Source organism: Camarhynchus parvulus, chromosome 2 (assembly GCF_901933205.1).
Source record: "Camarhynchus parvulus chromosome 2, STF_HiC, whole genome shotgun sequence".
Taxonomy (NCBI): domain Eukaryota; kingdom Metazoa; phylum Chordata; class Aves; order Passeriformes; family Thraupidae; genus Camarhynchus; species Camarhynchus parvulus.
The window spans coordinates 52636332-52656488 of record NC_044572.1 but is presented as its reverse complement, the minus strand read 5'-3'; the positions used below and the strand labels follow the sequence as shown (position 1 = coordinate 52656488).

The 20157-nt window shown below is 40.8% G+C and overlaps 2 protein-coding genes across 2 annotated transcripts in view; one reads left to right on the top strand and one right to left on the bottom strand.

The window, feature by feature from the left end:
* SUGCT (succinyl-CoA:glutarate-CoA transferase) overlaps window positions 1–6611 on the bottom strand; it is a 315155-nt gene extending 308544 nt beyond the window's left edge. The window contains exons 1-4 of the mRNA XM_030966674.1: window positions 6408–6611; window positions 2887–2938; window positions 2716–2789; window positions 466–551 (exon numbers count right to left, since the gene is read on the bottom strand). Of these exons, the coding sequence (XP_030822534.1) occupies window positions 466–551; window positions 2716–2789; window positions 2887–2938; window positions 6408–6573 (378 nt within the window). The 5' untranslated portion in view covers window positions 6574–6611. The remainder of the gene's footprint in view (window positions 1–465; window positions 552–2715; window positions 2790–2886; window positions 2939–6407) is intronic.
* Window positions 6612–8458: 1847 nt separating this feature from the next.
* On the top strand, window positions 8459–18056 carry MPLKIP (M-phase specific PLK1 interacting protein). The gene is given in 3 exon segments (XM_030966686.1): window positions 8459–8723; window positions 8725–9186; window positions 15293–18056. Coding segments are annotated over 3 exon segments (771 nt in total). The 5' UTR covers window positions 8459–8618; the 3' UTR covers window positions 15497–18056.
* The last annotated feature ends 2101 nt before the right edge of the window (window positions 18057–20157 follow it).

Here is a 20157-nt window from a genome sequence, read left to right as displayed (position 1 = left end):
TTTCAATGGCAACAAGCCGTTAAGCAATTCAGGTATGTCATGAAATATCACGTTAAGTTTCAAAAGCTAGATTTAGCCACCCTCACCATGGTATAATGGCAGCACTCTTCCTGCCAGCTGACACAGGGCAACTGAGCTGATGCACCTGAAAAAATTATCACTCAAATAAAATACCCCTTGCTTTCAGTAGGTCTCATTTTCAGTTAATTAGCACCAGCAACTAAAGACCATCAGGAGCACTCTTGCTTTTTTATTTTGCCTCAGCTGCCCACAGCACAGTACCAGAGATTTGCAACCTTTGTTGTTCTAAAAACTTATGGATTTTCTCCTGAAATGTATTCATCATAACATTAGGTAAATGTAAGTATTGCTCCATTATATATGCTAAGAATCAAACTAAGTGTTTTATATTCAGTTACAATTACAGAAAGCCTAGGCTCATGTCCCTTTCCACACCCCATTTACCTTTTTATTTCTATTGACACTGAGAAAATAAACACTTTCTGTGCCAGCAAAAGGTGGGCCCCAGGCTCTTGTGTCATCACCAGCTCCTGAAAGAAATACCATCACATATTCATAGTTGCAAAATATCACATACCCAAAAAATAAGAATAAAAACCTTTTCTCCAATATCACATTAAAGTCACCTAACCTTCATTTAGCAGGCAGGAAAAATATTAGTTTAACATATTTATTTTAGGATATTTATATCAAAAAAACACATAAAAGTGAATGTAATTAAGCAAAGTGAACAAAGTTTTTGCTAGTGTTGGGATTCCATTTAGTCTTGAAAATACTAATACAGCCACAGACCACTAGTGTATTTGCAGGGTTTTTTGGTTGTTTTTCACTTGTGGGTTGGTATTTAGGATGTTTTCTTGGGGAGTCTGGGAAAAGGGGAATTGGAGTTCTTTTTGTAGTTTGTTTGTTTGTTTTAACTTAATATAGACCTACAATGCAATTCTTTTTAGTCAATCCTGAAGAATTTAGTAGAGTCTCTCACCTGCACCAAGTCACACAGTTCATCTGGTTAGTAAGGAATTCCTGAAACACTCCAGACATAACATCAAGATACCACTGACAGACAACAACTGATTAAGTCACATGCTGCACAATGCCAACCAAAAGAAGTGCTCTCGATGGCCGGGCCCGACCTCCAGCCCTTCCAGAAATCCTGCCTTAAATATGCTGCAGACACTGATATTAATATATCATTTATGCTTAATTTCCAATTTTTAAACATTCCTAAGCATCATGAAGGCTAGAAATCCATTTTAAATAGAATGAAAGCTAAATTCAACTTCAGATAGAATCACTGTCCTGAGTGTTAGCAAGCATGTGCATTCTGTATCTATTTCAATATCTACCCGTCATCTACTTGTTAACTTCACATAACTGAAAACTTTCCTTAGTGAGGCAGCAGGGAAGACTGATACAGAAACCCAGATACAGAAACAAGCTGAAGAACTTTAGGTGGCATGTTACATAGCCACTGCCACAATTATGCTATACACTATAGTAAGACAAAAGTCTACAGCCATTTAAGATCTACAGTGGCAGAAGTTATGCAAACATATAAATTTCTTAGCAACATTTCTACTGTTCATTACCTCAAAAGACTATTTCGGTTCAAGCAGGATGCTTAGGAGGGCAGGGGCAATCTTCTCTGTGTACTTTAAGTGATTCAAAGGAAAACATTTCAGTAATACTTTCCCTGTAAAACACTAGTGGGGCTACTGCTCTTCTGGATTAATACTCCTGTGAAAGTGGACATCCTCTCACAGAAAGAGAGGATTACTCATCTTCTAAAATGTTTGAAATTTAGAATTCTGAAGCTGCCCTTCTTCTTCAATCACAAAAACAATGCAAAGCTCCAAAATCATTATTTCACATTTAATTGTTGACATTGCTCTGTTCTTACTACCTAGATGTTTGGAATACCACCAGTGTTGGTCTAATCTGATACTACAAAACTGATGTACCTTTGCCTGGTCACAAAAGTGAAAATATTTATAACAATGGTCAGTAAATAAGGATGACCTATAGATTGATGTGGCAAAATCTTTGTCAAAAATTCATTGTTTCATTAAATGTCCAAACAGTCAATATTTTCTATTATAAATAAAACATAGAGAATGTAGTATGTTTAGTATCTCAATTTATGTTATAAATTATTATAAACTGTTATAAAATATAGGGAGTGTAATATTGTTTAGTATCTCACTAATTTCACCAACTAGTTTCAAGACTAGTAATATCAAAAGAGAAACTTAAAGTATGGAAATTTAAAGGAAAAAATACATTACACAATGTGCAGCTGCTATGGCATAATCACACACCTCAAATGCATAATGAAGCATAAAACTTAGAGCCAAGTGAGGGGACAATTTCTAAAAAAGACCCAAATGCCATGCAATTTGTTATTCTTCTTATATGGTCTTCCAAACTAAAAAGTGTAGCTATACCATAAGAATGAAGCATTTTTTTACCATTACCCAATCCTTAGAAACTGTTTGGCTAAAAAGCACATGTGCGGAGTGGAAGAAGAAAAACCATTGTGTTAAGCTAAAAAATATACATAATTTAATTAGAAGTTAATTATCCAATGTCCTTACATTTTATATATATATATATATATATATATATATATATATATATATACACACTTATTATCCAGTTCTTATTATATCTAAAATAAGCAAATAAAATTCTTACCTGGTCTTTCCACTTTGATAACTTCAGCCCCTAGATCTCCCAAATTCATTGTGGCAAATGGTCCTGCAAGAACCCTTCAATATGAAAAAAATAATATTGTTTTTCTTAGTTTTTCCAATCAGAATATTTGCATTTAGACACGCTGTTACAAATTATAGACAAAACACAAACCTTGTTAAATCAAGAATTTTCACACCATCCAATGGTTTTACATTGCTAGCACCTGACAAGAAACAAAAACAGTGACTTCAATCTGAAAAAAAACCAAACACATTGTTTTTAGGACACTCATCATTCTCCCTCATCTCCCTTCCCTAATAAAGGATAACAAAGCTTTCTCAACAAGCTGGTTATTAGGTGCATACTACATTAGTAAAGCCTTCAAAGTTGGAAAACCTTATGTGTGACATTTCAGAGCCTATTCTAACTCCCTAGCAAGTCTACAATAAAGCTACTTTATAGCAATACTTTATATGTGCCTTCCACAAACACTCAAACAGCTTTTAAAGGCTAATCTGAAGAAAGATGCAACAAAAGCATTTTAGCAACATCAGACTGACATAAGCTAAAAGTAAGGGTACCAGACCAATGGGAAGTGTAGTGGAATCCACCATGTTTTGACCTGTGTAGACCTATCCACTTGCATCACACACACACACAAAAAGAATATCCCCTTTACAAAACTTAAGGCAGAATACATGAGCCAAGTAAACACTTTCAATGGCAGCTGCACATGTGAGATAATTACTAAGAAATCACAATGCTTTCTTCCTTTCCCTCACCCTTTCCAACCTGACCAGGTCTAAGAAACAACAGTAATGGCAATAAACATCACAGACAGAGCAAATAATCTCACAGTCTAAACTAGGTTGGCCAACTATTTCTTTGGTGGCATTAGGTTATCTTCTTCTCCCTCAGTCTTTAATTGAAGGCTAGGGACACAAACACTTCATCACCCTGTGAGGACAGTCATTCAGCTACTGTTTGGAAGGTGGTCTTATATCACACACAAAACAAAAGCACCAGGCCAGTAACACCACTAAAGTGACACATACCAGTTTGTGGCAAACCTCTCTTTTTGGAGCTTGTCATGGTAAGACAAGGATGTAAAACATATTGTGGGGGGAGGGGGGAGGGGGTGGGAATCAAATAAACCACATTCAATCAAAGCCTGCAGGGCACTGTGGTGCATCTCCTATATCATGCAGCAGTGCATGCCTGTATCACCTGCTCTACATTCCCTCCATTAGACCTGAACCATCATTCAGTCACCCTCATAACTCTCCTTCCTACATATGGGAAGAAGATTTATATCAAGAGAGAGATAAAAGAAAGCTACAGAGAAGCAGCAGTAGAAATTCAAGGTTTCTGCCAAAATATTTTCATTAACTGTACTGCCCTCAACGAGGACACTTGCATCCCATTGTTCATCTTGAACAAATTTTCCTCCATTATTACCACTTACTCCAGGGAGATTTCCATTTAACAGGTTTTGTGCTTTAATATAATGTGCAGACTGAGCAGCATGTTGAAAACATATATATCTAGGAATGGCCATGTGTTTTGCACTTTCAAAGCCTTTAGGAAAACCTAAAGGCTACTACTCTTCAGTGGTTGTTACTGCTCCACACCTCCATGGGTTCTAGACGTTGGAAAACAGTTCTGCCAGGTAAACACCACAGACCCTCCAGTATAACTTCAATTTTATCAAGCTGGATGCAAAATTTTCTCCACAAAAACCCTACTCTTTTTTCCAAAAATATGTAAAAAGCTTTACTGAAGCTCCCCAAAAATTAAAAATATGTAATTTCAGTTTAAAAAGGTACATCTTCCTCTATTATTTCCACACCTTTTAGAGCTGCACTTTGATAGCTCCCCTATTCTCATCCTGAACCAATATTTAGGGCTACTCACAGATACACTAACAGAACAATAGCAACTTTTCAGAGCAAACAGGTTCTCTGCCTGCAGTCAAGTTGTAGGAATCTATAAAGATATTTCTCAAAAAAAAAGCCAGTAAAATGTTAAGATTAGGCTGTAAATATGTATTTATGCACAACTAAAACTGATGAACCCTTACTAACTATCATATCACTCACATTATGGCAGCATCTAACACTCCATTCAGGGGTTAGGACTCTTCCATAGCTGGAACAGAATAGGAGAGCACAACTCTTGCTCTGAAGACAAACAGACCATTGTGATTTACTTTTTTTTAATGGCAGTAAATAACAGATACCCATGATAATGAAGAAATGCAAGATCAAAAGTTTTCTTTTGAAAATTGAGGAACAGACCTGTTAGACTCTTCAGAATAGAAGAACACAGATGTTCACAAAAAATACACATGAGCTAGATTATATATGCAGTGTGACACTAATTTGCTGAAATAACTGCAGTAGAAAGCCTTTTGACATCAGCAGTTCTGGTACATGAATCCTGAATAAGGGAGTATTATCTATTGTAGGAACAAAAAAAACCAAAACCACATAATAAACAAACATAAAAGATCAGAATTGATCAGCATTAACTAGAAATATCTCCTGAGTTTTTACTTTCATCACTAGCTTCCTAAGCATGGACATAGCCAAAGTTAGACTTTGTTAGAATTCTGACTCAACAGTCTTAATTTTTAAAATGCAAACTCACATTTTCTCTTGTATTTCTGCTTTTATTTATACCAGTAACTTGATGTCTGAATGAAAAATCACTCTCCCAGCTCTAACTATATCCTCTGTGTAAGCTCTTGATTCCCACGATGCTTGAATTTATTGTGAATTAGACTATCATATGTATCTTTCATAAATAACTTCGATTAAGAATAAATACACCCTCTTGCTCTCAATATGATTTACACTCTCTGGCTAAGCTCAGTAGCTTGTTCCAAGGTTGGCCGAGTCTAACAATACAAATAAGCAACCAACAGAGAGACCATTCCATAGAACAGAAATCAATTCTTGTGTCTCATATTCCAAAAATATTTCCTTTACACTTGTGACAGAACAGGGCACCTAGAAGAGACAATTAATTTTTGCAACAATGCAAATTAAGAGATTCCATTCCTATTACTTTCAATTCCAGAGGCCATGAGTGCTTCACAATTAGCATTTTTTCACTTTATCCATGCAGTAAGTTATAATCGAGTCCATCACTACCGTGGACTAATTCACAATCAGTGGGTACACTCCTGCCTGGAACACACTTGGTATGTTCATAGTAGGAGGCAGAACTGCAAACTTCCTCCGATTCTAGGGCCAGCAAAGCTATTGTTACTATTTTTCTGTTATTTAATAACAGAGAAACTTGAAGCCAGAGAACAATGAATTTGTTGCAGCTTTGATTTATTTCATGTCATTTTTCAAAAAATTTAACCTTACAAAAAGATGGGGCCTGGAACACGGCGTTCCGTTAGCCGGGGCTGCCAGGAGAGCCGACACGCTCCGTGTCACAAGCGGCGCGTCCAGCGGCCGAAGTCCGAGCGCCGAAGCCGCCCCGGGGTTGCGCTCAGACTCCCTTGGCCCGACCCTCGCAGGAACCTCCCGCAGGTGTTTGGCGCCCGCGCCCCCCGAGAAGCGGCTCCGACCCCCGCCCCAGCGGTACCGACGGGGTCACACGGACAGAGGGGCCCGACGCGGCGGGAGAGGGGAGGCAGAGGAGGAAAAGGAGGAGGAGGGTGCGGCACGGCTCGGTACCTGCCGGGGGAGCGCCTTCGCTCCGCGCCCCGCCGCCGCTGCCCGGGGAAGGGGAGGCAGAGGCAGCGCTCAGGGCTCTGGCGCTGCCGCCGGCAGCTTCGGGGCAGGAGCTCCTCCAGAGCCCCTCGCAACACCGGCTCCTTCTTCCCAGCCCGACGCGCAGCATCCCCGCCACTCGAGACAGCACCGAGCGCTCGGCGCAGGCGCCGCCGCCCCCTTCCCGTCTCGCTCCCGGGACAGGCTCGGATCTCCCGGGACGGGGGGCGCGCAGGCGCGGGCGGGCGGCCCCGAGCCCAGCGCCGCTCCCGGCTGGCTGCCCGCTGCGCGGCACGGCGGGACGGGGCGCCCCTCCTGTGCCATCAAGCACTCCCGCCTGGACTTCAGAAAGCAGGGAGGCGTCCTGCAGATGTTCGCGGCGGGAATTCCGCTGTCTGACGGCTGGAAATTTGAACTTCCAGCTCGGCGTACATACAACATTCCAGCTCGTGACATACAACATTGCCAAGGTCGAATAAAAGTAGAAACCCTTCCACCACCACCCAGAAGGGTTTTCCGCACTTACCAAGGCAGGCAGCCGCACTGGATGCGCTCAGCGGCACGAGGGAGATCCTTCCCCTCATTTCGCCGTCACTGAAGGTGCAATATCACTCACACTGCAAGCTGTATCTTCAGCTGGGTCTACTTATGGAAGGGTTAGCTTGAACTGACCTTTGAGCAACTCTTCCCTGAACGAAGTACCCTCAGACTACTTTTAGGTGTTAGGACAGAGGAGAAGACTTGTTACAGGAACACCATGGTGTCTTCTTGCCTCTCTAACAGGATAAAAAAGGCTGCACAGAGGTTTGGCATTTGTTTGTCAGAAATACGTGAGGATAAGACAACTCCTGTATCTCAAAAGCAACTGAAACTTCTGACTGCTTGAAAATGAGCATGATGAACAGCACAGGCTTAAGACATGTCACATGTCAGTCTGCCTAAATGCTAAGGAAAAACATAGAGAAAATCTGCATGACAGGTCTGTGGATTGGAGGTGCTGTGTGTAAACAAAAGTACTACATGGATGCTTTGTAGATTTGTCAACAAGAAGAAATGAATCAGCACAATTACCCCAGTAAAACTCAACATGTGCACAACGGTATGTATTTCTAATTCATATGGTATGAAAAGGGTTTAAATTAAACTGTGCTTTTTTGAAATGAGACAGATAATTTGGTAAGTTACATTGATAAACCGTCTTCTGTAGACATGGCATTCCTTGTGTGCACAATAAAAACACATAGTCTTCCAGACTAAAGGATTATCAAAAAATGTAAATGAGCAGGTTTAGTCTCTTTCCATTTTAGAATTTAAAAGATACTGCCTCATTTTTCACAGAGAGATTGTATAACATAGTGGGGAAATGAGTTCCCTGTGAATATAGTGTTTGCTGTAACAAACAAACACTTTAACACATTGTAAAAAAACAAACCAAAACCCGTTTAAAGCTAAAGAAAAGCAAGACTGGTATATAAAGCACAGAAACTTTCTGCTTATTTTAATATTTAACTTTTGTTAACTGCTGTTCTGACAGCCCTTCTTAATTTTCCTATGTTGCAATGCCCTTAAACCGAGTAGTGCTTTGTTGTACTGACAGAAATAAATAACAATAAAAAATCTTTACCATTTTTTACAGAGCTGTTGAGGATTTGCATTAATATGTACGTGAGAACAGAGCAGGAATGTGGAATAAATAACATTGTTAAATTGACTTTGTGCTAAATGTGAAGTTCTCCTACAAAGTAGCATTTTGCCACGAGTTTGTATGAGTAAGTTTTGCCTGAGCTACCACTCAGTTGCTGACAGTTCAAACTGATTTTGAGGAAAACCCTTTCATTAAAGTGCTCTTTAAATGTGTGTCTGTTTTTTCATTCGGGACTGCCGCAACTGCTGTAGCATTTGCAGGCTCACACTCCAGAACAAAGGGGCACAATGAGCATATCTGTAGTGACAAGAAATGTGAGGCAAACACTCGCTTTCCTTTACAGGAGTTCATTTCGTTGTTTTTAGCAGCTGTAGTGCCGCGGGCATTCGCTGACAGCCACGCTGAGCCCAGGGACGCCGTAAACCCCATTCTCTGAGTTACCAGGCATCTTCTGAGACTCCTACTCCAGATTACTCCTCTTCAGCTCAAGGCGCGCAGAACCCCTCGGACTCGGCGTGCCGGGTCGCTGTATGAGGCTGCCGGGCCCTCTCTCCCGCCTCCCGCTTCCAGGCGGGACGGGATGGACGGCGCCTCGCCCTCCCGCCGCGGAACGTTTGGAGGCCGGAACCTGCCGCCCGCCCGCCCGGCGGGGAAGAGGCGGGGGAAGAGAAACGAGCGGACGCGGCACCGCCGCCATTGCACAGGTTTCGCTCCCGCCGCCGCCATTCCTGGCCTGTCCCGGCCATGTACCGGCCGGGATTCCGTGCACCGACTCCTCCTTACGCGGGCGGCGGCTTCCGGAGCCCTCCCTCCGGCGGAGGACCCCTGCCGCCCTCTCCGCGGGGCTACGGGAGCCCCCACCACACGCCGCCCTACGGCCACCGGCCCGGGCCGTACGGCAGCGGCCTCTCGCCCCGCGGCCCCGGGTTCCACGGGCGCTTCGGGAGCCCCTCGCCGGGGGCGCAGACCCCGCGCAGGCCGCAGAGCGTATGTCCCCGGTACCCGGCTCCGTACGGCGGCGCGTCCCCGGCCGGAGCGCCTCTGCACCCGCCGCCGCAGCACAAGCGCTCGCCCGGCGGCTTCCAGAGGCACTTCCAGGTATGGGGCAAGGCGAAGAGGGACACGGGGAGGAGGGAGAGAGGGAGGGAGCTGCTGCTTCTAAGCGAAGCCCGTAGCCCGCGGGGGGAAGGCACACCGGGGCCTTGTGTCAGCGCAGCATCCACCCGCCAACAGGGTTTTCAGGGAAGAGGGAGGCTTGAAGCTCACTGGGCAACATCAGCTTTTCCCCCGCCCATTCCCCCGTAGTAGAGAGGATGGACAGAGCACCGGCAGCTGTGAGATGAGGAAAGGGAAGAGGGCCCTAGGCAGGCGCAGCTTCCTTTTTCATATTCTGGCATATGAAGGTAGAGAATTAAGCACTGGCCAAAACGACAGCAAACACCTTCCTGCCTCCCTCTGTTCGGTTTTCTTTAATGCAGTGGTGAAGTGCGGTGTGCGTTTACTTTGCCCGGGTTGTCGTCCATCAGGAGCTGCCCTATCCACACGGAGTTTTCAGGGACACGGAAAGAGAAAAGGAGTGCTCCATTAAACAGAATTAAGCTGAGGCTCCTTTAAGCAGAAATAAGAGCACCTGTTGTGGTAGTAGACTCTCATTTTAGTCTTTGCTTTGCACTGAAAGCTTCCTGAAAGCCAGCAACAGCAGGTTCTATGAGTTAAGCTTTTCTCCAGCTGTGTTAGTTGTGGCATGTGACTGGCAATGCACACAGGGATGGCAGTTCTCAGGAGAACAGCTTTATGTATATAACTGGCTTTATGCAATATTAGAGAAGCCTTAAAAGTGTAACAAATGACACGAGCAGTACAATGATAATTTTTTTTGTGCTCTTATTGATACTTGAAGGATTAAATATGATAATGAAGTCACATCTTAATAAGAGATTAGTAAAATCTCAATGTGCCTGCACTGCATTGTCACGTGTCCACTGAAGACTAGTATTTTGTTATTTTCTTATGATGCAGTTAACTCAGAAATCTCATAGCTGGTGGAAGGGGATCATTACAAAATTTATACGTTGTCTTCAGCGCAAGAGAGACTTTCCTGGTGTGGAAGCCAACAGATTGCATAACCTCAGTGCCTTTTGAAAAAGCCAAGCGTATGGCATTTCTGCTGCAGATTATGGAGGGACAATTTATGTCATTGATGTCTAATTTCTCTTTGAAAGATCATTCTTTGGCTGTTCAATTAAGTGGTTTTTTCAAAGCCTGCTTGTCATGGGTTGGCACAGTGCCAGTGCACCCATGAAAATATGTTTTCTCAAATGGTTACTGTAAGATGTGACCAGAAACCAAGCAGAGCAGGCTCGAGCTTAGAAATAAAGAAAAAGAAAACTTTATGAACCTACACTATAATAAAAGGAACACACAAAATTCAGAATGGAAACCTTCCAAAACATCCTCCCCTCACCAAATTTCCACCAAAGCACAATGAGACAAAACCTTGGATTCTCAGTCAAGTTACCACCTCTCAGATAATCAATTCTCAGTTCATCAAGGGAGAGAGGAGTCTCTCTTGTACCATAGTCTACCACAGGAAACACAATTGAAACCTTTTGGGTCTCCATGTCACACGTGGCACCACCTGGAGAAGATCTGCCATCGTGACATCTTCCTTCCACGTACAGTGCTCTCACCCCTGCGCATGGACCAAAACTGCTTATAGGGTTCCTTTTAGGGATGCTTTGCCAAGTACCAAAAAACAACAGTTTCTCATTTTGAGACAACAGTCCCCCCCATTTTCACCTCCCTGGGGCCCAGGGTCTTCAGAACAGAGATCTTCTTCTTCCCTGAAGATGGAAGGCTCCACCACACCTTCCTCATCTTTGTTCACTTCACTCTTGCACTGGCAATCACTGCACCAGGTCGCTCTCTTGGCTCAAACCATTGCCTCCCCCTAAATGCAGTCTCTGTGTCACAGGAAAAATGGTTCTGTCCGTGGCTATACAAGAAAAGTCCAGCCAAAGGCCACTCCATCATCTCCTCCACCTAGGATTCTTCCCCATCTTCTTCTGACATCTCAGGTCCCAGGCTGCCTCTCTTCTCTTTGATGAGATCAAGGAGAATTAGTGTTTCACAAGGTTTTCTTTGTCTAAGAAAGGGTAAAGATCTCGGGCTCTGCTGCCCTCAGGACAGCTGAAATCTCACTATGGCCATGGCTGGGCACTTCCCCCCTTCTCTTTTTCCTCTGCCTTTGTGCTGCCAGCACATGATATCAAATTTCCAGGTGGCACAGGCTCTCTCTCTCTCTCTAGGGGGAGGGGGCTGCCTGGGGCATCCCAGTGTTCTCCACCCCTCCGTCCTGTCCTGGTTCCATTCCCTTCACCACCCCCCCCCACACCGGGCCTACCTCAGCCTAGGCCGCATGGCTTCCCCTCCCCCACCCAGCCTGTGGCCGGGCAGGGCAGGTCCAACACTGACCGGAAGGAAAGAGAAAGTCCTCTGGAAGTTCTCTGCTTTTAACCCCCTGTGTTCTATCCATGTCTTCAGTGGTTACACCAGGTGTCAATATTCAAGCCTGACTACTGATTGGTTTGGCTGTAACTTACTGAAACACTCACTTCCCTGTCAACCGACTCTGCCTTAGAATTAATTGAGCAGAAGAATATGCAGGAATCCTTTTTGTCTTTAGTTTTAGTCAGTTTCATGTCAGCACCTGAGGACGGGAACCTTTCCATGGGCTCCATTCTTGATGCAAGAAACCTGACTTAAAGTCAGGTTACATTCTGAGGTAAGAAACATGACATAAAGAAGGTACAAGTTTGAATCCAGTCTCAGACTGTCACATCTTCCCTTCTCCCCTTTCCTTCTTTAGACCTTGTGTGTAGTGTAGGAGCACTGGCCTGATGGCAGCTTCTTCAGAGACTCAAAGGATATTGAATGTCTGTAGCTTTGCCCAGGACTGAAGAAATGTGTGAGTCTGCACTTTGCGTGTACACGAGCTGTTCTGCCTGGGAGGGCAGTAGAGGCAATCACAGAGGGAGTTAGTCTCATAAACCGTGAGTCCTCATCTGCTTTGGTGTGGACAAGGATCTCTGCCCATGAGGCCATAAATAGATTCAGGTAGAAAGCCCTTTTGCATTTTCTAAGCATCAGGTTTCTTGTGAGGCATGTGCATTGTCCCCTCTCCTCTGTAGATCCTGTTAAGTGAACTCCAATGCATTCTGTACTCATTTTGTGCTCGAAGACTTTCATTCTTTGAAATAAACAGAAAACTTGAAGGAAAACATACTGAGCTTGTTTTTTCTGAAATGGCTTACTCAAGATTTATGTGGCCAGTAGTTTACAGCACTTTCTGTTTTCCACAGAGGTGCTTCTGCTTTATATTTTATGAAAACATGTTTCTGGAAACAAGGGCCTGTAGTGACAGGACAAGGGAGAATGCCTTTAATCTGTAAGAGAGTAAGTTTACATTGGATATTAGGGAGAAGCTCTTTACTGTGAGAGTGGTGAGGCCCTGGAACAGGTTGCCCAGAGAAGTTGTGGATGCACCATCCCGGGCATTGTTCAAGGCCAGGCTGGATGGGGCTTTCAGCAACCCGGACTAGTGGGGGGTGTCCGTACCCTCGGGAGGAAAGTTGGGACTAGATGATCTTTAAGGTCCCTTCCAACCCAAACCATTCTGTGATTTCTCATCTCCACTTAGAATTCACTTAGTGGTAATGTTTTATTCCCTACACTCAGCAGGAACTATTGAACTAGCTGCTAGCAGCAGCTGTGGAATGGTATGGATCAAAAATTGTTACAGAAAGTAAAAGAAATGCCACCCTTTTGAAATGGTACAGTTGTGGTTTTTGTGGTCTCTGCATATGCCCGTGGCTGTAATTACATCAGGTGAAGCAAGCTGATAAAGGGAGTGACTGTCCCCAGTTTCAAGGCAATATTACTCCACTCAGTAACTTTTTAATGAATAGCGCTAAAAGCTGTTGTTTTCTACTCCAAAGAGAGATTTGTTATCTAGAAAAAAGTACTGACTGACTTTTTTTAAGGAAAGTTCATTGAGAAAATGCTGTTGGCATAAGTGACAACTAATAGAAAGTTTTTTTAAGCTATCTTTGGTACCAGATAGTGCCTCTTGCACTGAATGGTTTCACTTGTACAGGTAGAGCTGATTTCCTTTTCCACAGGTCTGTAACGTAAATAATCACATTTTGGTTTTCTTCCCTAAAAATAATTCAGAGGGGATAAAGCATGTGATAACTAGTATTCTAAACTTAAATAATCTACATGCTTAAATTAAACATGTACTGAAGGCTGTCAGTCTTGTATTACAGAATGATAAATTTCCTATATTTCAAAAATGCTAAAATGTTAGTGTAATGTCAACGTTACAGATGACCTGCATCATACTGTAGTGAGATTAAAGATTATTAAATAAATCCATATGAATGAGCCTCACCATTGAATTATTTTGCTCCTTCCCTGAATACTGCAGATTATTATCTCAGCTCATGTTTCTTTTGCCTTCTGCAGATTAAACACGGCAATAAATGAGCTCCACATTCAATCTGTTTTACAATGTCAAAGTTAAAAGGTCCTCATTAAGTGTGGTAATTTAGGGATGGTGGGGGTTTGTGTTTATTTAGGACAGAATACACTGGGTACTGCTGTTTCACTACTAAATGTGAGTATTTAACATAAATGTCACTGTTGCTAGAGCATGTTAGCTTATTCTAGGAAACTCCATGCCCCTTAGAGAGTTTTTAGATGTACTCCGAGGTGATTCTCTGACCCTCATGGGGTTTGATACAGTATTGTAATTCACCACCTTTTAGAAATTCTTGTGTGTTGAGATCATCCTCTTAGCTACATAACCTAGCTGCAAAGAATCATCAGAAACAAGTGCTCTATAAATAAGACATGGATGTTCCCACATTTGGTCATGTGTCCATTATCATCAAACTTCAGGAGCTCCTGAAGAGTTCTTGCTGGAAACACATCAACACGTTCCTGCCACAGTACGTTAGCAGAAGCAGGTTCAAGCTGTTTGAGTGAAATCTATTCTTCTGGCTAAACACTGGGTCTCTCACCTTATGGCACCATATCTCAGTTTTGCTCAGAAATTGTTTCACGTCATCTATTTACATAGATGTTGTTAGAACTTATAAGTCAAATTCAAATACCATCACTGCTGATCCAAAAATTCAGGGGTGGCTGGGTTGTGGGGGAAAGAAGCCATTAATCAAGTGCTTTTACCCTGTTTTACAAAATCAGATAACCAGACTCAAGGCATCCTATTGCTCTTACCATACAGAGTGCAGTGGGCATGCTTGGAGATTACTGTGTATCTGTAGTATGGGTTGCTTAACTTTCTTTAGTTCTAGATAGAACTTTAGTTCTATCTAAATCTGTATTTATTTAAATTGTGTTAACTTTGGTTAAAACAGTTTAAATAAATACAGATTTAGGTAGAACTTCACCTTTTAGAGGAGTGAATCTGAGGAGAACAATGGATTATGCTAACAGATGAAAAAGAGTATAGGAGCTCCTTTATGTCCGCACTCTTTAAGCTGCAGACTTGTAGCAGCTTTACAGAAGCAATTGTTGTGATCCTTGATCTTAAAAAAAAAATCAAATATGAAGAGCTCCCTGCAAAAGCCAATACCCACTAAATCACTGATTACCACTGAGATTGTATATAAAATAAAGTTCTCAAATTTCACAGAACACTGTTTTGGTTAAAAGAAGATTTTTTTTCCCCAATGAATTCTTTGTAGCTATTTGCATTATAGAATGCTGTGTTCAATCTGTAAGTACTTAATATTTTACTTCTGCTCTTTTTAATATTGTCAGCTCTTCCTCAGCCTCTAACTTCCTGTTTTGTTGTTCAGGTTTTTTTAGACATGTTGACAGATATGAAAAATAGCATGAGCTGTTTTTCTGCAGCTATATGCCAGAGTGATGTAAACAAGTATTTGGGTAAAATTGTGGGTAGTGCTTTTTTCTTATCCTGGTAAATCATCACTCATAAGTAAAATACATTAAAGTTAATATTTCCTGAGGAAGATGCAAGATGTAGTAATTAAAATTAATAATCAGCTTCAGAGCTCTACTGCAGTAGAAGGAAACATTTTAATTTTTTTTTACATTTTTTTCCTTAGTTTGAATTAGACTATTAAATGTTTCTTTACCTGATGATTTTCTTCCAAAGGGATCACCCAGGACATCTACTCCATTTGGTACAGCGCATGGCAGAGAGAAAAGAGTGTCTAATGATGTGGAAAACTATTACAGACCTTCAATGCTTGAGGACCCATGGGCTGGCCTAGAGCCAGTGTCTGTTACAGACATAAACCAGCAATACAGCAGTGAGCAAACAACATGTACTGGTAAAAAAGGGAGGTATTTCAGCTAACACTTTTAAAGGCCAAATAATTCCATCTTGTCAGGAAAACTTTGGGACAGAATCTTTACACGTACACAAGATGAACAATAATCAAGACCTTAGATAATACTTTTATTTCATCACACGTCCACCCTTTTAGCCTACCTTTTTTATTGCATTGGATATTTTTATGTATGGGAGGCAAAAGGAGTGGTAGGAAAACTTACATTTCTGGCTATGTGGAAGTGCCTACCAGCTCTGAAGAACAAAGTGTTCTTTAATCACCAGCGACTGATTTGTGACTGTTAAAGCAAGTTTCCATATACTTACCTCTCCCATGCCAGACTGTTAGCCTTCTATTGTAAAGTCTTTTAGGAAGTGGTATTTTTTATGTTTCAGCATTTTTAGATTGAAATAACTTGGAAATAAAATAAAGTTTTGTAAATCCTTGTTTTGTAATGTATAAATATTTTAGGAGCTTTGTTAAGGTGAACACGTTAACACAGTAATTCACAACACTGAAATTAGGTGACTTTGTAAGTGTGCTTGTATGCTGTAGTTAACATCTGGTTTTGTGCATAATAATTTTTGTTAATTGCAGTGTAATGTGAAATTGAAACATGACTTATAGCCATCTCAGGAAACAAATGTATTGGTTTTGGAAAGTTTGATTTGTTGAACAAACTCAAGTCACAAACTTAATTCTGAAATTATTTGCTTTTGTGTTTAAAAATATATATATTTGAATCAATATTAGAAATTTCTGGATTATAGTAACAAGTCTGCTCATTGACAGTGTAAGTCTAAAGAATGCATAAAACATCAAGCTTAAGTAAATGCAAATGTACTTCCTGGATCCACCTGCTAGAATAGTACAGAATGAGTGACAGTTTTTGTTACACAGTTGACATTAGTACATGCATAGCATCTTTTTTAATTCATTTTATATTTTTCAATTATTTTTTATTTTTACTTAGAGCAGGCATCATTGCCAGGAGAATTGTTTTGTGTGTGTACATGCTATATTTTTATACTGAAGAGGAAAGCAATGCTTTGGGTTTTTTAGAGCTTGTCTTTACATGGAAGATCCATGCTTAAATCCAGGAGTGAATATCATAATCTAGAATAAAAAAGACATAGTTCCAGCTGCAGGCATGTTCTTAACTTGCCATGTTACGGCTGCAATAGTTAGATAAATTTGTTGTTGAACTTAACACTATTTGTTTGTTGATCTTGGCTTTTAAACCAAGGTAGAGTGTAAAAAGTTTGTTAAATAAAACCATTAGTTTAGTTTTCAAAATACATGTCTTCTTTTAAGCTTCTTGTGTACTCAAAACTTATTTTTGTAGTCCTGAGGCAGGATTAGGTGGAAAAGCACAGGAAATCCCATTAAACTGTTCTTAGTAACTTGTCTTTTGCTGAGGTAGAATAGCCCTCTGTACTCTTTATCTGTTTCAGGATAAGATGTGTTAGGTTAATATTGCCTTCAGGAACAACTTCGAATTGTAAGGGGAGCTTAATATGCTCAAATGTTCTGAGTCTCTTGTACTCTTAGGACCACAGTCTAACGTATGTCACTTGTGTGTTCCCCTGGTTCACCCTATTATTTTAGTATTGTATCCAAAAAGGCTGCCTCAAGAACTGAGAACATAATGCCTGCTGGATATCAAGAATGGTTAAATCTTCATCCCAGAATCAAAAACTGGTGCCTTAAATGGCAGCTATCAGTATTGTTGTCTTTAATAGGTACCAGCTAAACTGAGATGACTTGACAAGTTGTAGAATTTATACATAAGTTAATCAACATCATTGTGAAAACTGAAGTGCAAATTTTTCTTTCCTTTTTGTTTTTTAAACCTTGTCAGGTGCTGTTAAGCTCACAGAAAAAAAAAAGTTGCAGTGTGCTTAATCAAGTGCCCTGTTTCTTTGCCGTTTTCCATGTAATTGAAATGCAATTTATTTTTTGCAATATTTGGTGATCTTGGAGAAACAAATATGATTTTATTTAAGAGAGTAAATCCATGATTTGTTCTCAGTTAGATGTGATGAGAGTCTGGGTTTGGAAGGGAGAAAGGAAAGGTAAGGGATTCCTGAGAGAAAAGAGACTGTTAGAGGTGGGACTTCTTACAGAGTAGCCAGAATCAGCTACCCTTGCACATTTCAAGGATGGGTTTTTCCACTTTGGCATTGCAGTTGACCCAGGCATCAAAGCCAGACTCTCCTCTGGTAATAACTCCTTACTCCTGGAACCAGGTGTCAGACATCAGTGAAGGTAAATGTTCCAGAAACAGAACTGAGAAAATAATTATGAAATACTGTTTAATCCATGCAGACCTTCCACTATGTCATCTGTTAAATTGCTGCTTCAGTGCACTTCAGGATATGACTCAACAATTTTAAGTACATCATACTGCTAAAGGCTACAGTCATTTGGTCAAGAATCAGCACCAAAAACTTTAGAATTATTCACCTTTCTGGCTTCTGGGAGAAATTCTGTAATTACAGTAAAATTTAAATATGTCATTGTTGGAGAGCTGTAAAATGCATGAACATGTGTTCAGAACTATAAATATAATGCTCTTAAAGTCAATTTAAGCTTTGCCTTTTTTGCCATGATATCTATTAAGCTTAAGAACATGCCTCCTCACCAGTTGGTTTTTTTTTTCTTTTTACCATTTGGCAAACATCTGATGGAGAGAGGATATATCGCTTCCTCATTTGTTAATGAAGCCACTTCATAGTACCACTATGACTCTGGAAATAGCATGTGATGATAAAATGTAAAGCACAAAATACATCATTTTTTCATGAGCCCGTGAAACAAAATAGTGCTTATGTCTTTTTAATGAAGGGATTCCTCTGTAATGAACACAATATATGGACATTGCTCTTTCATAGATTTGAAGGTAAGTTAGCTTCTTTTTCAGAAGTTTGGGTTCATGCACTTTACCATTCTGTTTTGTTTGCCTTGTGTTTGTCAAGTCCATTTGACTTTCTCTTCAGTTGTTATAAAGAAGTGTAACTCATGAGTAACTCTTCCAGCAAAAATTTAATTCACTTGTTGCTGTTTGCTCCTGGGTTTAAAATTGAACTGCATCACTGCTACATTAACAGTAACAAGAACTTAAAGCAGCCGAGAACATGTGTAATGCAGCAATACATTGGATGGGTAGCAACCTCAGGATGTGCACTATGATGGTTCAAACTTCAGCTTTGGGTTTTCATTCCAGCTTTATCATATGGAATATTCATTCTTCTGTGGCACTCAGTACACATTGAAATTGTTAAATAATTTAGCATATTAAAATGTTAATTAAAATGGGATTTTAAAAGTTCATGTTAAACTCCTCCTCTTTAGAATTAGAAGTAATGCTTTGAGATGTAGCATTTTCCTAATGTCAAATCTGCGAATATTTATCAAGTAAAATGTGTCTGGTCAGCAGAATGGATAACTACTTTTGCAGTCAGGTTGCTTGTGTTGTTATGTGTTCTTAACTTTATAGAAATTATTTCAGTAGAAATCAGAGGGGGGAGCATTTGAAAAAGGCATTATATGGAAATTCTACAAGTAGCTGTTCACCTTCCTTTTAAAGAAAAGATTTTTTTATAGCATGTTTGGTTTTCAAGCTGTGCTTCTGAGTAATCTCACTGAAGTCAGAGGATTTGCTCATGCAACTGGGATATGTAAGTATCTAATGTTACAGTTTGAAAATTCTGTCATCCATTTATCCATCAGTGCTTTTTACCAGCACTGCAGTTTATTCCTCTGCCTAGCAATTGCTCTGAATTCAAATTCATACATGGCTTTTATACATGACTGTCTTGCAATGAATTAAACTCGTTTGTAGAATATTTTCCAAAGTTTTCAAGAGTAAAGACTGTTCTCTTTTCCCCAAATCTTGGTGCTTGCCTTCCTTCCATCTTCTTGGAACTGGCAGAGGAAAGGGAGGATTGCCTACTGGTGGGTGAAGAATCATGATGGGTGAAGGATCATGTAATGATTTTCATATCTCAGGCTTTCAGAAACTTGCATACCAATTGACATAGGGAACTAGATAAACTTTTTTATCATTTGATATGGTTCAAACAACTTTTTACAGCACAAGAAATGAAAGAAATCAAGTTATGTTTACGCTCAACAGTAATGCAGTTTCAGCATTCAGTCATTAATTCACAAATTTTTTTTGCCTAGAGTAACTTCTTGTATGTATGCCTCAAAAGGCACAAACTGATTCAGTTTCATTCTCTGCCATTTTCACTTTAATGTGTGTTTTGCTGACTTAGAACTTAACAATAATTTCTCAATCTGAACTTCTGAATTTTCTTTTCCAAAATTAATAACTCTTGAGTGTTAGACCTCAAATCTAGGCCTTCCCTTTACACTGATGCTGACTCATCTATTTTAGATCTGGTAAAAAAGGCTTTATCTTATCCCAGTTGCTTCCTTGATGACACTAAGAAACTTTTGCCTCCTGGGCTGGAGACAACTGGGCAGATGTTTTGTGTGTGGCCGCCGTTCCTGTCCTAGAGGTCACCCCTAGACTTTGGCCATTCCAGGAGCTGTTTTGAGACAAATAGTAATCTATTTTGCTTCACCAGCTCTGTGTGGGGTCCAAACCCAATCAGGGGGTTGGTTAGTGCTCATCCTCAATTTTAAATTTCATCAACATCTTCTGCAGTAAAATCACAGG